Source organism: Entelurus aequoreus, linkage group LG11 (assembly GCF_033978785.1).
Source record: "Entelurus aequoreus isolate RoL-2023_Sb linkage group LG11, RoL_Eaeq_v1.1, whole genome shotgun sequence".
NCBI lineage: Eukaryota > Metazoa > Chordata > Actinopteri > Syngnathiformes > Syngnathidae > Entelurus > Entelurus aequoreus.
The window spans coordinates 9,290,420-9,305,419 of record NC_084741.1 but is presented as its reverse complement, the minus strand read 5'-3'; the positions used below and the strand labels follow the sequence as shown (position 1 = coordinate 9,305,419).

The 15,000-nt window shown below is 37.6% G+C and overlaps 1 protein-coding gene across 2 annotated transcripts in view; it reads left to right on the top strand.

Moving 5' to 3' along the window:
* LOC133659736 (mitogen-activated protein kinase kinase kinase 5-like) overlaps positions 1 to 15,000 on the top strand; it is a 60,425-nt gene that overhangs the window by 5,467 nt on the left and 39,958 nt on the right. For both annotated transcript variants that reach the window (XM_062062400.1, XM_062062401.1), the window contains exons 3-7: positions 4,245 to 4,432; positions 4,545 to 4,713; positions 12,554 to 12,660; positions 14,566 to 14,736; positions 14,818 to 14,930. In XM_062062400.1, the coding sequence (XP_061918384.1) occupies positions 4,245 to 4,432; positions 4,545 to 4,713; positions 12,554 to 12,660; positions 14,566 to 14,736; positions 14,818 to 14,930 (748 nt within the window). The remainder of the gene's footprint in view (positions 1 to 4,244; positions 4,433 to 4,544; positions 4,714 to 12,553; positions 12,661 to 14,565; positions 14,737 to 14,817; positions 14,931 to 15,000) is intronic.

Here is a 15,000-nt window from a genome sequence, read left to right as displayed (position 1 = left end):
AGCCTTCTCTAAGCTTCAATGCCTTTTCTTAGGGGCACTCCAGTGTTTCCCATAAACTGCCAAGATACCTGTGGCGGTGGGGGCGTGGGTGAGGGCGTGGTCACCATGACATCATCGAGTAATTTGCATAATTTACTACAATGATTTGATTTTCTCTTAAAAGGCTCAAAAAATGTATACTTACTAATTAATAATAACAGTTTTGTTTTAAATGTCCATCCATCCATCCATCCATTTCACAATATAATTACAACACTTTATGTACATATTTATATAAAGATTTGAACAATAAGTTATTTACTGAAATATATTTATTAATTGTGGTTCTTACAAAAAATATATCTTATAAAATATAAAAGCTAAAATGTCTCAAAGCTCTGCCCCTTTAATTAGTGCATACTAAATAATTTAACTTTAGCCTACTACTACAAGCATATTATTTACCAGCAACATAAAGTGAAACAGAGGCAGAGGTGTCCTGCCACAGTCAGTAACAAATAAACAGAAAACAGTAGTGGTGGTAGATAGACACAGAGCTTCATCAAACATCTGATCCACTGAACAAAGAGCTCTAAAAATGTTGAACTTTAGACTGCCATCAGTTTTACTCCCTACACTTAACCATGTGTTTCCTACTGCCTGCACACTTTGCACCCTTTGTTATATACACATGTTGTGTTTCTAATAGAAATACATTTAATAAAGTCAAATACAAATAAGGCAACAAATGGTAAATGGGTTATACTTGTATTGGCTTTTCTACCTTCAAGGTACTCAAAGCGCTTTGACAGTATTTCCACATTCACACACACATTCACACACTGATGGCGGGAGCTGCCATGCAAGGCGCTAACCAGCAGCCGGCAGGAGCAAGGGTGAAGTGTCTTGCCCAAGGACACAACGGACGTGACTAGGATGGTAGAAGGTGGGGATTGAACCCCAGTAACCAGCAACCCTCCGATTGCTGGCACAGCCACTCTACCAACTTCGCCACGTCGCACAAGAGAAGTATCCTACACTTCTCTTTTGTAAAGTAAATGTGAACAGCTGATATGGGCATCTACATCAACTATATGATTTGCCTGAGAAGCTGGACAGGACAAAAAAAATTAATAATTTAATTTAATTTATTTTTAATTTTTTTTATTTGTGGTGGACGTAATTCTTTCAAGGCGGGCCGCCACAAATAAATTAATGTGTGGGAAACACTGCACTCACGTTTTGTTTATTTTTGGTTTAAGCATTAGACACCTTTTTACCTGCACTCTGCCTCCCGCTGTTTCCGACATCTACAAAGCAATTAGCTACCTGCTGCCATCTACTGATATGGAAGAGTATTACACGGTTACTCTGCCGAGCTCTAGACAGCACCGACACTCAACAACAACAAATCATTTGCAGACTTTAATTACTGGTTTGCAAAAAATACTTTTAACCCAAATAGGTGAAATTAGATCATCTCCCACGGCACACCAGACTGTATCTCACGGCACACCGCGGCACAGTGGTTGGAAAACACTGACTTAAGGCATCAAAACTATGAATGAACACATGTGGAGTTATGTACTTAACAAAAAAAAGGTAGAATAACTGAAAACATGTTTTATATTCTAGTTTCTTCCAAAAAGCCACCCTTTGCTCTGATTACTGCTTTGCACACTCTTGGCATTCTCTCCATGAGCTTCAAGAGGTAGTCACCTGAAATGGCTTTCACTTCACAGGTGTGCCTTATCAGGGTTGATCAGTGGAATTTCCTGCTTCATCAACGGGGTTGGGACCAGCAGTTGTGTTGTGAATGAGAAGGTGTGTCCAAGCGGTTGGCCTGTACTGTATATTTTTAAGAAAGATGTCATTTATTTTTATTAAAAGTTTACTATTTTGGTTCATGTGGAGTCAGAGTGCAGGGAGTTTTGTTTTTGTTACAATAGTATTTATTTATCTACATGAAAAAGTCCAAATAAACTAAAATAACAAACCTATTTAAAAAAATTCTACATTTTGACAGCTTTGTCTTAGAATAATGTATACAACTTGTGCTGGTGTGTGTCATTGTTCCTTATACCTCTAGCCCAGGGGTGGCCACACTTTTTCTGCAGACGAGCTACTTTTCAATTGACCGAGTGGAGGGGATCTACCTCATTCATATATATCATTTTTATTCATTTATTTATGAAAGAGACGTTTTTGTTAACAAGTTAAAGGTGTTTAATGATAATACAAGCATGTATCATCATGAAGACAAGAATATAAGTTGGTATGATTGTGATGACTTGCATTGATTGGAATCAGACAGTAGTGATGATAACGTCAGTGTTTCCCACACATTCATTTATTTGTGGCGGCCCGCCACAAAAAATTTTAATTTAAAAAAAAAAAAAAAAGATTTATTTTTTTGGTCCTGTCCAGCTTCTCAGGCAAATCCTATAGTTGGTGTAGATGCCCATATCGGCTGTTCACATTTACTTTACAAAAGAGAAGTGTAGGATCAAGATTTTTGTTCAGTGGATCAGATGTTTGATGAAGCTCTGTGTCTATCTACCACCACTACTGTTTTCTGTTTATTTGTTACTGACTGTGGCAGGACACCTCTGCCTCTGTTTCACTTTATGTTGCTGGTAAATAATATGCTTGTAGTAGTAGGCTAAAGTTAAATTATTTAGTATGCACTAATTAAAGGGGCAGAGCTTTAAGAGACATTTTAGCTTTTATATTTTATAAGATATATTTTTTGTAAGAACCACAATTAATAAATATATTTCAGTGAATAACTTATTGTTCAAATCTGTATATAAATATGTACATAAAGTGTTGTAATTATAATGTAAAATGGATGGATGGATGGACGTTTAAAACAAAACTGTTTTTATTAATTAGTAAGTATACATTTTTTGAGCCTTTTTAGAGAAAATCATATTGTAGTAAATTATGCAAATTACTCTATGATGTCATGGTGACCACGCCCATAGCCACGCCCCCACCACCACAAGTATCTTGGCAGTTTATGGGAAACACTGAACATCCACTGTCAGGTTCAAACACTGATGAAATCTATTAAACAAGACAAGAAGCAAATAATTAAACAGAGACATAATTCCATTTGGCTCAATTGAGGAGAGGCGCCTGGACACTTGTCTCACCACGCTCTGGCGAAAGATTGTAGGCCCCCTCTTTTATTTGGACTTTCCCTGATTACATGGCAACAGCTGTTTCTAAGGGACGGGGGTCGTAAACAGCCATCACCTTTGGTTACACAACAGTTCAAAGAAAAGGTCGTAAAACAGTTCAAACAAAAGGTCGCCTTGAGGGGAGTCAGGCCCTGCTTCCTCTCCGCTTTGTAGTTCTGGTGCCAAGACAATATCTTTCTGTTGATTACAATACATGAAAGAAACAGAACACCTTCATGTTGCTTCCCATCCTACACAGTGGAGTTTTACAAGCCTTCTTCTTGGTAGGTTCAAAGACAGCTTTTGTCTTCTCGCCGGGAGCTCATGGCAACACAAAGTTTTGTGATAACTTAGATACAATTATTCTGAAAATCCACGTTTTCAAATGGAGGAGGAAAAAAAGTCCTCCTTTCTGTCCAATACCACATGGAAGTGGTGGCTTTTTTGCCATCTTATTTGTCCAGCTTCCATACTCCTTTTTATACACTTTACAAGAAATACTTTGGCGGGAAACTCCGTAGCTAGCTAGCTTGTTCACGCTAGCTTTCCGAGACTCTTATTTTGTTAGCGCAGGCAGGATGAAGCAGGGCTATTATTGTGAAGGCAGGAACTGTGCAGTCGGTCTTTAGAGTTTTGACGGCAGGTACGGCGCGAGAGTCTGTTGAAATGAAAAGTGTTTCCTGTCGGTCGTTTTTTCTTAATCTGGCAGCAGTCAGCGTCCTCTCACAAGACCCTCGGGTGCCGTGAATGTCAATCAAGTGACGTCTTGGTGAAGATTGATGATCGATCATTTTTAGGTCTATTTTTTTAACGCCTGGCTGGCCATCAACATAATGGCCACCCCTGCTCTAGTCTTTATTCATCTACATGAGAAGGTCAAAATAAACTAAAATAAAAAACCTATTTTAAATAAATGATACATTTTGGCAGCCTCGTTATCTTAGAATAATTTATACAACTTGTATAAATATTTAAAAATAAATCAAATCAAATAAAAATCTTGTATAAATAGCCTGAGAAATGCTCAACTCCAAAAGATGTTACGCATGATTGTCAAGTCCAAATGTTCCTGTCTTGTAGGAGCAGTGTGGAAGTTACACCTTCCTCCCGTACGTGGTGACGCCCCAGGGCAAGGTGTTTGCCTGCGATGGCGCCATGATGACCGGCATCAAAGAGCTGATGCAGCCTGCTTTCCAGCTGGACTCTCTGCTCACGCCGCTGGTAGACAGACTGGTGCACATGCTCAACAACGTGCACGTGCAGTCCAGGTCCGGCCTCTCCCAAAATACCGTGGTCTCACATTACGCCTGCCCCCAGCGTGTTTTGTGTCACCTTTGTTTTCTTTTGGACTCACATTGGATCGTGCTGTTATTTCCACAGCGAGTACTTCCGGGAGTCCATACGGCACGAGATCCGCATATCCAGGGAGAGGTTTAGCGGTCAGGCCCTGAGCGAGGAGCTGGGCCGCATCCAGAAGCGTTTGGACAGCGTGGAGCTGCTGACACCCGACATTGTCTTGAACCTGCTGCTGTCCTACAGGGACATCCAGGTTTGATTGATTGAAACTTTTAGTAGTAGATTGCACAGTACAGTACATATTCCGTACAATTGACCACTAAATGGTAACACCCCAATACGTTTTTCAACTTGTTTAAGTCCACGTTAATCAATTCATGGTAGAAATATATACTATCATCATAATACAGTCATCACACAAGTTAATCATCAGAGTATATACATTGAATTATGTACATTATTTACAATCTGGGGGGTGGGATGTGGAGGGGGTTGTGGCGGGGGGGTTAGGTTGGGTTGATATCAGCACTTCAGTCATCAACAATTATATCTAGGGATGTCCGATAATGGCTTTTTTGCCGATATCCCGATATTGTCCAACTCTTAATTACAGATACCGATATATACAGTTGTGGAATTAACACATTATTACGCCTAATTTGGACAACCGGGTATGGTGAAGATAAGGTCCTTTTTTTTTAAATTAATAAAATAAAATAAGATAAATGAATTAAAAACATTTTCTTGAATAAAAAAGAAAGTAAAACAATATAAAAACAGCTACATAGAAACTAGTAATGAATGAAAATGAGTCAAATGAAGTGTTAAAGGTTAGTACTATTAGTGGAGCAGCAGCACGCACAATCATGTGTGCTTACGGACTGTATCCCTTGCAGACTGTATTGATATATATTGATATATAATGTAGGAAGCAGAATATTAATAACAGAAAGAAACAACACTTTTGTGTGAATGACTGTGAATGGGGGGAGGGAGGTTTTTTTGGGTTGGTGCACTAATTGTAAGTGTATCTTGTGTTTTTATGTGGATTTAATTAAAATAAAATAAAAACGATAATAAAAAAACAGATACCGATAATTTTTCCGATATTACATTTTAAAGCATTTAAGGCCGATATTTATCGGACATCTCTAATTATATCATCTGAGAAATGGACATTGTAACAGTGTAGGTGTGACTTGGTAGGATATGTACAGCGAGCAGTGAACATAGTGAGCTCAGAAAGCATAAGAAGAAGTATTTACATTTATTATTTACAATCCGGGGAGGTGGGATGTGGTGGGGGGAGGGTGTTAGTCTAGGGTTGTAGTTGCCAGGCTGGAGGTGTTCTTTTAGTGCGCTTTTGAAGGAGGATGGAGATGCACTTTCTTTTACACCTGTTGGTAGGGGTGTAATGGTACGTGTATTTGTATTGAACGTTTCGGTTTGGGGGTTCCGGTTCGGTTCGGAGGTGTACCGAACGAGTTTCCACACGGACATATTAAGTAGCTTAACGCACGTTGTGTAAACCAGTGTTTTTCAACCACTGTGCCGCAGCACACTCGTGAGAAACAGTCTGGTGTGCCGTGGGAGATGATCTAATTTCACCTATTTGGGTTATAAATATTTTTTGCAAATCAGTAATTCTAGTCTGAAAATGATGTGTTGTTGTTGAGTGTCGGGGCTGTCTAGAGCTCGGCAGAGTAACCGTGTAATACTCTTCCATATCAGTAGGTGGCAGCCGGTAGCTAATTGCTTTGTAGATGTCGGGAACAGCGGGAGACAGTGTGCAGTTAAAAAGGTGTCTAATGCTTAAACCAAAAATAAACAAAAGGTGAGTGCCCCTAAGAAAAGGCATTGAAGCTTAGGGAAGGCTATGCATAAAAACTAAAACTGAACTGGCTACAAAGTAAACAAAAACAGAATGCTGGACGACAGCAAAGACTTACTGTGGAGCAAAGACGGCGTCCACAATGTACATCCGAACATGACGTGACAATCGACAATGTCCCCACAAAGAAGGATAAAAACAACTGAAATATTCTCGATTGCTAAAACAAAGTAGATGCGGGAAATATCGCTCAAAGGAAGACATGAAACTGCTACAGTAAAATACCAAAAAAAGAGAAAAAGCCACCAAAATAGGAGCGCAAGACAAGAACTAAAACACTACACAGGAAAACAGCAAAAAAGTCCAAATAAGTCAAATATTGTGTTTTTTTCCATATACAACAACCTACCTGGATTCGAAAAGAGAATCGATAAGGAATCGGTTCGATAAGAGAATTTGATAATGGGCTCGAACTCGATAATTTCTTATCAAACATCCCTAACCATACGTCCTCTTTTCACCGGACATGTCCTCTTTTGCGGAGCTGTCAGGGCGGACTTTCTTAAATGCTTCAAATGTCCGGCATTTTGAGTTAGGGTTGCGTGTATTTTCAATGTACGTTCAGGGTTAGGAAGGGGTTAAAAACAAAACAAACAGCAGCATTGGTGAGGGAGGGGCAGAGACAGAGAGAGAGAGAGAGAGTTATGATAAACGCGCATCTGCTTTTTATCCATAGATTTATCACATTTAATTTGTTATTATCTATAGCAGGGGTGTCAAAAGTGTGCCCCGCAGGCCATTTGCGGCCCACAGCTAATGTTTTAAAGGCCCACGGCACATTCTAGAAATACTATTCAAATAAACAAAAACATAACAAAAGTGAAATAAAAAAGCTTAAAGGTTAAATGTCATTTAGAAAAAGTTGCAATGTTGACTAATAAAACAAAGCTGTTTTTTTTTTCTTTGAAACTGTCATTGCTCAAAACATAATATTGAATCAAAATCAATGTTATTATGAATTATTGACCTATCCAAGGTTCCCATTACTTCACATCAAATATTACACTAAGAAAAATATTTTTGGTGGAAGATTTTGCAAATTTGGTAAATAAATAACCCAAAAATGTACAGTATATTTTGTTGTTTTCTTACTATACCGAAAATGAACCGAACCGTGGCCTCTAAACCGAGGTACGTACCGAACTGAAATTTTTGTGTACCGTTACACCCCTACCTGTTGGGAGTGCATTCCACATTGATGTGGCATCGAAAGAGAATGAGTTAAGACCTTTGTTAGTTCGGAATCTGGGTTTAACGTGGTTAGTGGAGCTCCCCCTGGTGTTGTGGTTATGGCGGTCATTTACGTTATGGAAGTAGTTTGACATGTACTTCGGTATCAGGGAGGTGTAGCGGATTTTATAGACTAGGCTCAGTGCAAGTTGTTTAACTCTGTCCTCCACCCTGAGCCAGCCCACTTTAGAGAAGTGGGTAGGAGTGAGGTGGGATCTGGGGTGGAGGTCTAGAAGTAACCTGACTAGCTTGTTCTGAGATGTTTGGAGTTTAGATTTTAGGGTTTTGGAGGTGCTAGGGTACCAGGAGGTGCATGCGTAATCGAAAAAGGGTTGAATGAGAGTTTCCGCTAGAATCTTCATGAGAGGAGATTCTTGTTTGTTTTTTGATTACCTTGGTTGCCATTTTATCACAGGAAAGATTAGCCTCTAGAATGGAACCTAGGTAGGTGACCTCATCTTTCTATGGTGAGGACCATACTATTGATTTATTAGGTTGGCAAGGTGTATTATACCAAGGTCATTAATTGCCTCTTAAAGCAATAGATAGATAGATAGATAGATAGATAGATAGATAGATAGATAGATAGATAGATAGTACTTTATTGATTCCTTCAGGAGAGTTCCCTCAGGAAAATTTAAATTCCAGCAGCAGTGTACAAAATTGTAAAAAGTAAATAATGGGGGTATAAATGGAGACAAAATAGAAAAATATTACAATAGAATAAAAATAAAAAGCAACAATGAGAATAAAAATACAACAGTAAAATAAGAATATAACAAGAGAAACTAGGCAGTAGTGACCATGTTATGAAAAAGTATTTCACTGTTATTGTTTTGCATCCCCTGTCATCCTAGTACCCCCCTCCCCCCAGAAAGGAGTTGTACAGTCTAATGGCGTGTGGGACAAAGGAGTTTTTGAGTCTATTAGTCCTGCACTTGGGATGAAGCAGTCTAGCACTGAACAGGCTCCTCTGGCTACTGACAACGCTATGCAGAGGGTGACTGGCATCATCCAGGATGCTCACTAGTTTTTCCACAGTCCTCTTCTCTGCCACCGTCACCAGTGAGTCCAGTTTTATTCCCATCGTAGAACCGGCCCGCCTGATCAGTTTCAGTTCAATTGGGGCACAGTGGACTGCAGTACTTGGCTGCAACCAACCAAGTACCACCATTCATTTTGTAGGTTACTTTATTGTACTCCCTCACAGGTGGGGAAACTTTGGGTACCTCACGATTTGATTGGTCTGTGAGATAAATCAATTGTATTGATAAACTAGATGAGGCAATTCCTGAAGCAATGGCGTGTGAATGCTCTGATGCTGAAGTACAACTGAAATGTTGACAGAATGTAGTATGAATGCAAGAATAGTTTGAATGTTGAAGAGTTTGAATTTCCAGGAAAAACTGAATTAAGTTTGGAACTTGGGAAAGCTTTAGTTGGATGAGTGGAATGTGTGATCCCGAGGCGTTCCCAGGCCAGCCGGGAGACATAGTCTTCCCAACGTGTCCTGGGTCTTCCCCGTGGCCTCCTACCGGTCGGACGTGCCCTAAACACCTCCCTAGGGTGGCATCCTGACCAGATGCCCGAACCACCTCACCTGACTCCTCTCCATGTGGAGGAGCAGCGGCTTTACTTTGAGCTCCTCCCGGATGACAGAGCTTCTCACCCTATCTCTAAGGGAGAGACCCACCACCCGGCGGAGGAAACTCATTTGGGCCGCTTGTACCCGTGATCTTGTCCTTTCGGTCATAACCCAAAGCTCATGACCATAGGTGAGGATGGGAACGTAGATCGACCGCTAAATTGAGAGCTTTGCCTTCCGGCTCAGCTCCTTCTTCACCACAACGAATCGATACAGCGTCCGCATTACTGAAGACGCTGCACCGATCCGCCTGTCGATCTCACCATCCACTCTTCCCTCACTCGTGAACAAGACTCCGAGGTACTTGAACTCCTCCACTTGTGTTGAAGGTGGAATGGTTTGTATAGAGTGTAATATGTGCGAATTGTGGAAGTTAAAAAAATGGACAATTCATTTTGAATGGGGAAAATGTCCTTGAAAACTGGGAATTCTTGGAAATCTGGGATTTTTTGTATATTTGTTGAAGGAGAGCACACAATTTTGAACAGGCTGAATATTTTTGAAGTTGCAACGGTTTGTATTGGATAAAAAATGTGGGAATTGTGGAAGTTTGAAAAATGTCCAAGTCATTTCAATGGGAATTTCATGGAAATTTGGTAATTTGGGGAAAAGCGGTACATTTTTGGGGAAACTGTTAAAAGACTTGAATGTTCTGAATGAGTTGAAATGGTTGGTGTTGGAATTTTTCAAATCAGTCAAATGTTGAAGTAGTAACATTTTTAACTAAGAAATTATATTACGGAATTCCTAGAATTTAGTGAAAACCGGGAATTTTTCCAGTTAAAAAAACAACTTTGTTTTTTTGGTCCTGATTAAGAGGAATGTTTTGACTGTAAAACAGTTGAAGTGGGTTGAAAAATGTCTAAGGAGTAGTCGACAGAAAAAAGGGTGAGAATAGGATTTGGAAAACCGGGTATTTAAAAAAAATAAAATGTAAAAAAAAAGGGAAGTTGCAATCATTTCACCTCAAAATTTAGTGTAAATTACTGTAAATGGAAAAACAGTACTGCTGTTTTTATGGTAAAATAGAATTTTACTGTAAAATGTACACTTGTTTTTTACTGTAAATAAAAAAAATGAATTTTTACAGTAAAATTTTGGCACCTGACCCGCCAGTTTGTTTGTTTTTTTTAATACCGCAAATCAACAAGTGTAGATTTTTTGGCGTATTACTGTAAATGGCACCACAGTTTATTACAGTAAAAAAAAGTACAGTTTTTTTCATTTAGAAAAACTGCTGTAAAAACCACAGTAAATCTCACAATTTGACCGTGAAATCTATTGCTACTTTTACATTGCACAATTTGATGGATAACTTGCTTTGAAATCAATATTAGTATTTATTTCTATTTAAAAATGGTTTGAATGTTTGATCATATATTTTTGCATACCGTATATTACCAAATAGACGCCCTTGTGCAAATAGACGCCCTTGTCCTAATAGTCGCCCGGGGTCTGAGCCCATTTTGTGAATTAACAGCCTCTTCCTAATAAACGCCTATGTCCAAATAGCCGCCCATGGGCTGTTATTTGCATAATTTAGATTAAAATCATATTGATTTAATTTTCATTAAACCCAATTTATAAGCTAAAAGGAAAAGCAAAGGTGCAATAATTCTGGTCATTACGGTAACAGCAGACGTCACGTGGGGATTCTGGGTAATCAACATATTGCAGTGGGTCACCGCATATAGCGTAACACACAACAAACCCACGAGGAAAAGTTTCAACATGGCAAGCAACAGTAGCAGTGAGTTGAATGAACAGGATACTGGTACACCACAACTGATGGACGGGAATACTTTAAGGGGGAAGAAGAGAAAGTTTGACTTGACTTAAAGTTCAAGCTAGCGATTGTGAAGTATGCGGAGCAGAATTCTGGTTTGGCAGCGGCCAGGCAGTTTAACGTTGACCCAAAACGTGTACGAGAATGGAAACAAAAAAAGGGAGAACTACTATCTCAGTCGGCAATCGATGGAAAACGCCCCCCCCCCCCCCCCCCCCCGGATGGAGGTAGGAAGAAAGTGAGCGACGAGCTTGATGCTAATTTGTGTCAGTGTATACATCACGTGCGTGGACTGAACCACCGTGTGTCCCGCAAAATGATCAGCATTAAGGCAAAGGAGTTGTATGTCACCGCGAGTGACACCGGGGTGGTGTTTGGTGCAACACGTGGCTGGCTTAATCGTGTGTGTGTGTGTGTGTGTGTGTGTGTGTGTGTGTGTGTGTGTGTGTGTGTGTGTCCGTGTTGCAAACAGTAGCCATAGCTGAATGTTGCTTTGTGGTATCCTACAAGGTGTGTGGGCTGATGGGAGTGAGGACCAGCTCATTTACTGCTTCAAGAAGGGACAGCCATGTCAGGCAGGCAGAGAGATGCTGTTGAGGGCTAGACAGCAGGCTGCTGCTGTGCTTCAGGAAGAGGAGGAGAGTGATGAGGAACAGCAGTTCCTCAATGAACTTGTGATTGAAAAGGAGGATGATGATGAGGGGGGTGAGGGAGAGGAGGAGGAGAAGGAGGATGATGAGTGGGGTTGAGTTGCATTTGGGGTTGCGTTTGCTGCAGTATTATTGTTTTGATGGTTTTATAGAGTACTTGGTACCATAATTGTATTTTTCTTGTATGCTTCTTTATTTAAAACTTGGAGTACTGTAGCCTTTATTTTATTTAAGTGACAGTATTATTGTTCTGTTTTGATGGTGTGTTTTTTAATACTTGAGTACTTGGTACCATAATTTAATTTTTCCCAGTACGCTGCTTTATTTAAAAAGTGTATTTATTTTTAGTATTGGTATTCTATTTGACAATTGTTGCAGTACTGCCATGTTGAGGCCTTGTTGCTCTCTTGTCTTTTGATAGTCTTGTTTTTTTGTTTGTATGTTTACAATAGCTTTTACATTTAAAATTGTTTGTACGAAAAAAAAATACTGGACAGTAACCATTGTAACCAAATAATGGCCTGGTGCAGGCTGGTGCAAAAATAAATAAAAGCCTTGTGCAAATAACCGCCCATGTCCTAATAGCCGCCCGGGGTCTGACCCCATTTTGTAAAATAAACGCCCGGGCTACTATTTGGTAATATACGGTAATTCGACAATATTGGAGTTAACATAATTTGCGATTACATGGAGTACATATATTTGTTTTCTCCCAAAATAGGAAGAAATAATACATTTAGTAAGAAAAGTTACAGAACTTTATTGATACATATTATTTCCAGGCTTTCGAGGGCCAAATAAAATGAAGTGACGGGCCACATCTGGCCCCCGGGCCCTGAGTTTGACACCTGTGCACAAGGTCATTGTAGTTGTCACATGTGTTTTTCTCAGAACTACGATGCAATGATCCAACTGGTGGAGATGCTGAACAACTTGCCCATGTGTCAGGTGGCCAGACATCAGAATATCAAGTTCCACTACATATTTGCTCTAAACAGGTACGCACACTCAGCCTCTTTATTTCAATTACTAAAATAATAATAATAATGAAAAAAATGTACATGGAAGAAAACTGTACATGGAAGAAAACTCTGATATTATGTAATAAATAATTCTGTTTATTTGAATTAATAAAGAAAAATCTGATATTATGTAATAAATAATTCTGTTTATTTGAATTAATAAAGAAAAATCTGATATTATGTAATAAATAATTCTGTTTATTTGAATTAATAATGTGTGTGTGAATGGGTGAATGTGGAAATACTGTCAAAGCGCTTTGAGTACCTTGAAGGTAGAAAAGCGCTATACAAGTATAACCCATTTATCATTATTTAATAAAAACATTTAAAAAAAAATTAAAAAACTTATAATTAAAAAATGTGTGGCAAATTTGCTACACATGGAGGAAAAACAGGTACGATCAAATAAAATCAGTTTATGTAATTACTAAAATAATAATAATAATGAAAAGAATGTGTGGTAAAAAAATGCTATACACGGAAGAAAAACCTGATATGTAATAAATTAATTCTGTTTATTTGAAATAATAAAAACATAAACAAAAAACTTATTAAAAAATGTGTGGCAAATTTGCTAAACATGGAGGAAAAAACAGGTCCAATAAAATAAAGTCAGTTTATTTAATTACTAAAATAATAATAATAATAAAAAGAATGTGTGGTAAAAAAAATAAATGCTATATACGGAAGAAAAACCTGATATTATGTAATACATTAATTCTGTTTATTTAAATTAATAAAACATTAAAAAAGCAAAAACTTATAATTAAAAAATATGTGGCAAATTTGCTATACATGGAGGAAAAAACAGGTCCAATAAAATAAAATCAGTTTATTTAATTACTAAAATAATAATAATAATGAAAAGAATATGTGGTAAAAAAAAGTGCTATACACGGAAGAAAAACCTGATATTATGTAACAAATTAATTCTGTTTATTTGAAATAATAAAAACATAAAAAAAACAAAAAACTTATTAAAAAATGTGTGGCAAGTTTGCTAACATGGAGGAAAAAACAGGTCCAATAAAATAAAGTCAGTTTATTTAATTACTAAAATAATAATAATAATAAAAAGAATGTGTGGTAAAAAAAAATAAATGCTATATACGGAAGAAAAACCTGATATTATGTAATAAATTAATTATGTTTATTTGAATTAAAAAAAAAAAAAAAGTTATTTAAAAATGTGTGGCAAATTTGCTATACATGGAGGAAAAAACAGGTCCAATAAAATAAAATCCGTTTATTTAATTACTAAAATAATAATAATAATGAAAAGAATATGTGGTAAAAAAAAATGCTATACACGAAAGAAAAACCTGATATTATGTAACAAATTAATTCTGTTTATTTGAAATAATAAAAACATTAAAAAAAAAAAAAACTTATTAAAAAATGTGTGGCAAGTTTGCTATACATGGAGGAAAAAACAGGTCCAATAAAATAAAGTCAGTTTATTTAATTACTAAAATAATAATAATAATAAAAAGAATGTGTGGTAAAAAAAATAAATGCTATATACGGAAGAAAAACCTGATATTATGTAATAAATTAAATATGTTTATTTGAATAAAAAAAAAAAAAAAGTTATTTAAAAATGTGTGGCAAATTTGCTATACATGGAGGAAAAAACAGGTCCAATAAAATAAAATCAGTTTATTTAATTACTAAAATAATAATAATAATGAAAAGAATGTGTGGTAAAAAAATATGCTATACACGGAAGAAAAACCTGATATTATGTAATAAATTAATTCTGTTTATTTAAATTAATAAAATAATTAAAAAAACAAAAACTTATAATTAAAAAATGTGTGGCAAATTTGCTATACATGGAGGAAAAAACAGGTCCAATAAAGAATTGTCTTACCCTACCAGGAGGAATAAGCCGGGGGATCGCGCCAAAGCTTTGGAGGAGATCCTGCCCATCGTGGAATCGGGTGGCGTGGTGGTCTCGGACGTCTACTGCCTGTGCGGGCGCATCTACAAAGACATGTTCATCAGCTCGGCCTTCATTGACCAGCACAGCAGAGATCAGGCCTGCTACTGGTATGACTTTTATGAGTACTACAGTACTCTGATAGTACCGGTAGTAGTATTCACCTTTCATGCGTCTCGGTGTATTTGTAGGTATGGAAAAGCCTTTGAGACGGAGCACACGATTCACTCGGGCATCAACAACGTTGTCCTTCTGATGGCGGCGGGACACGAGTTTGACACCTCCATTGAGCTGCGTAAAATAGGTGATTGTTTACATATTACATCATGTTTTGTTTCTTTCAACATTCTTAGTTATATTCCAACATAAAACAT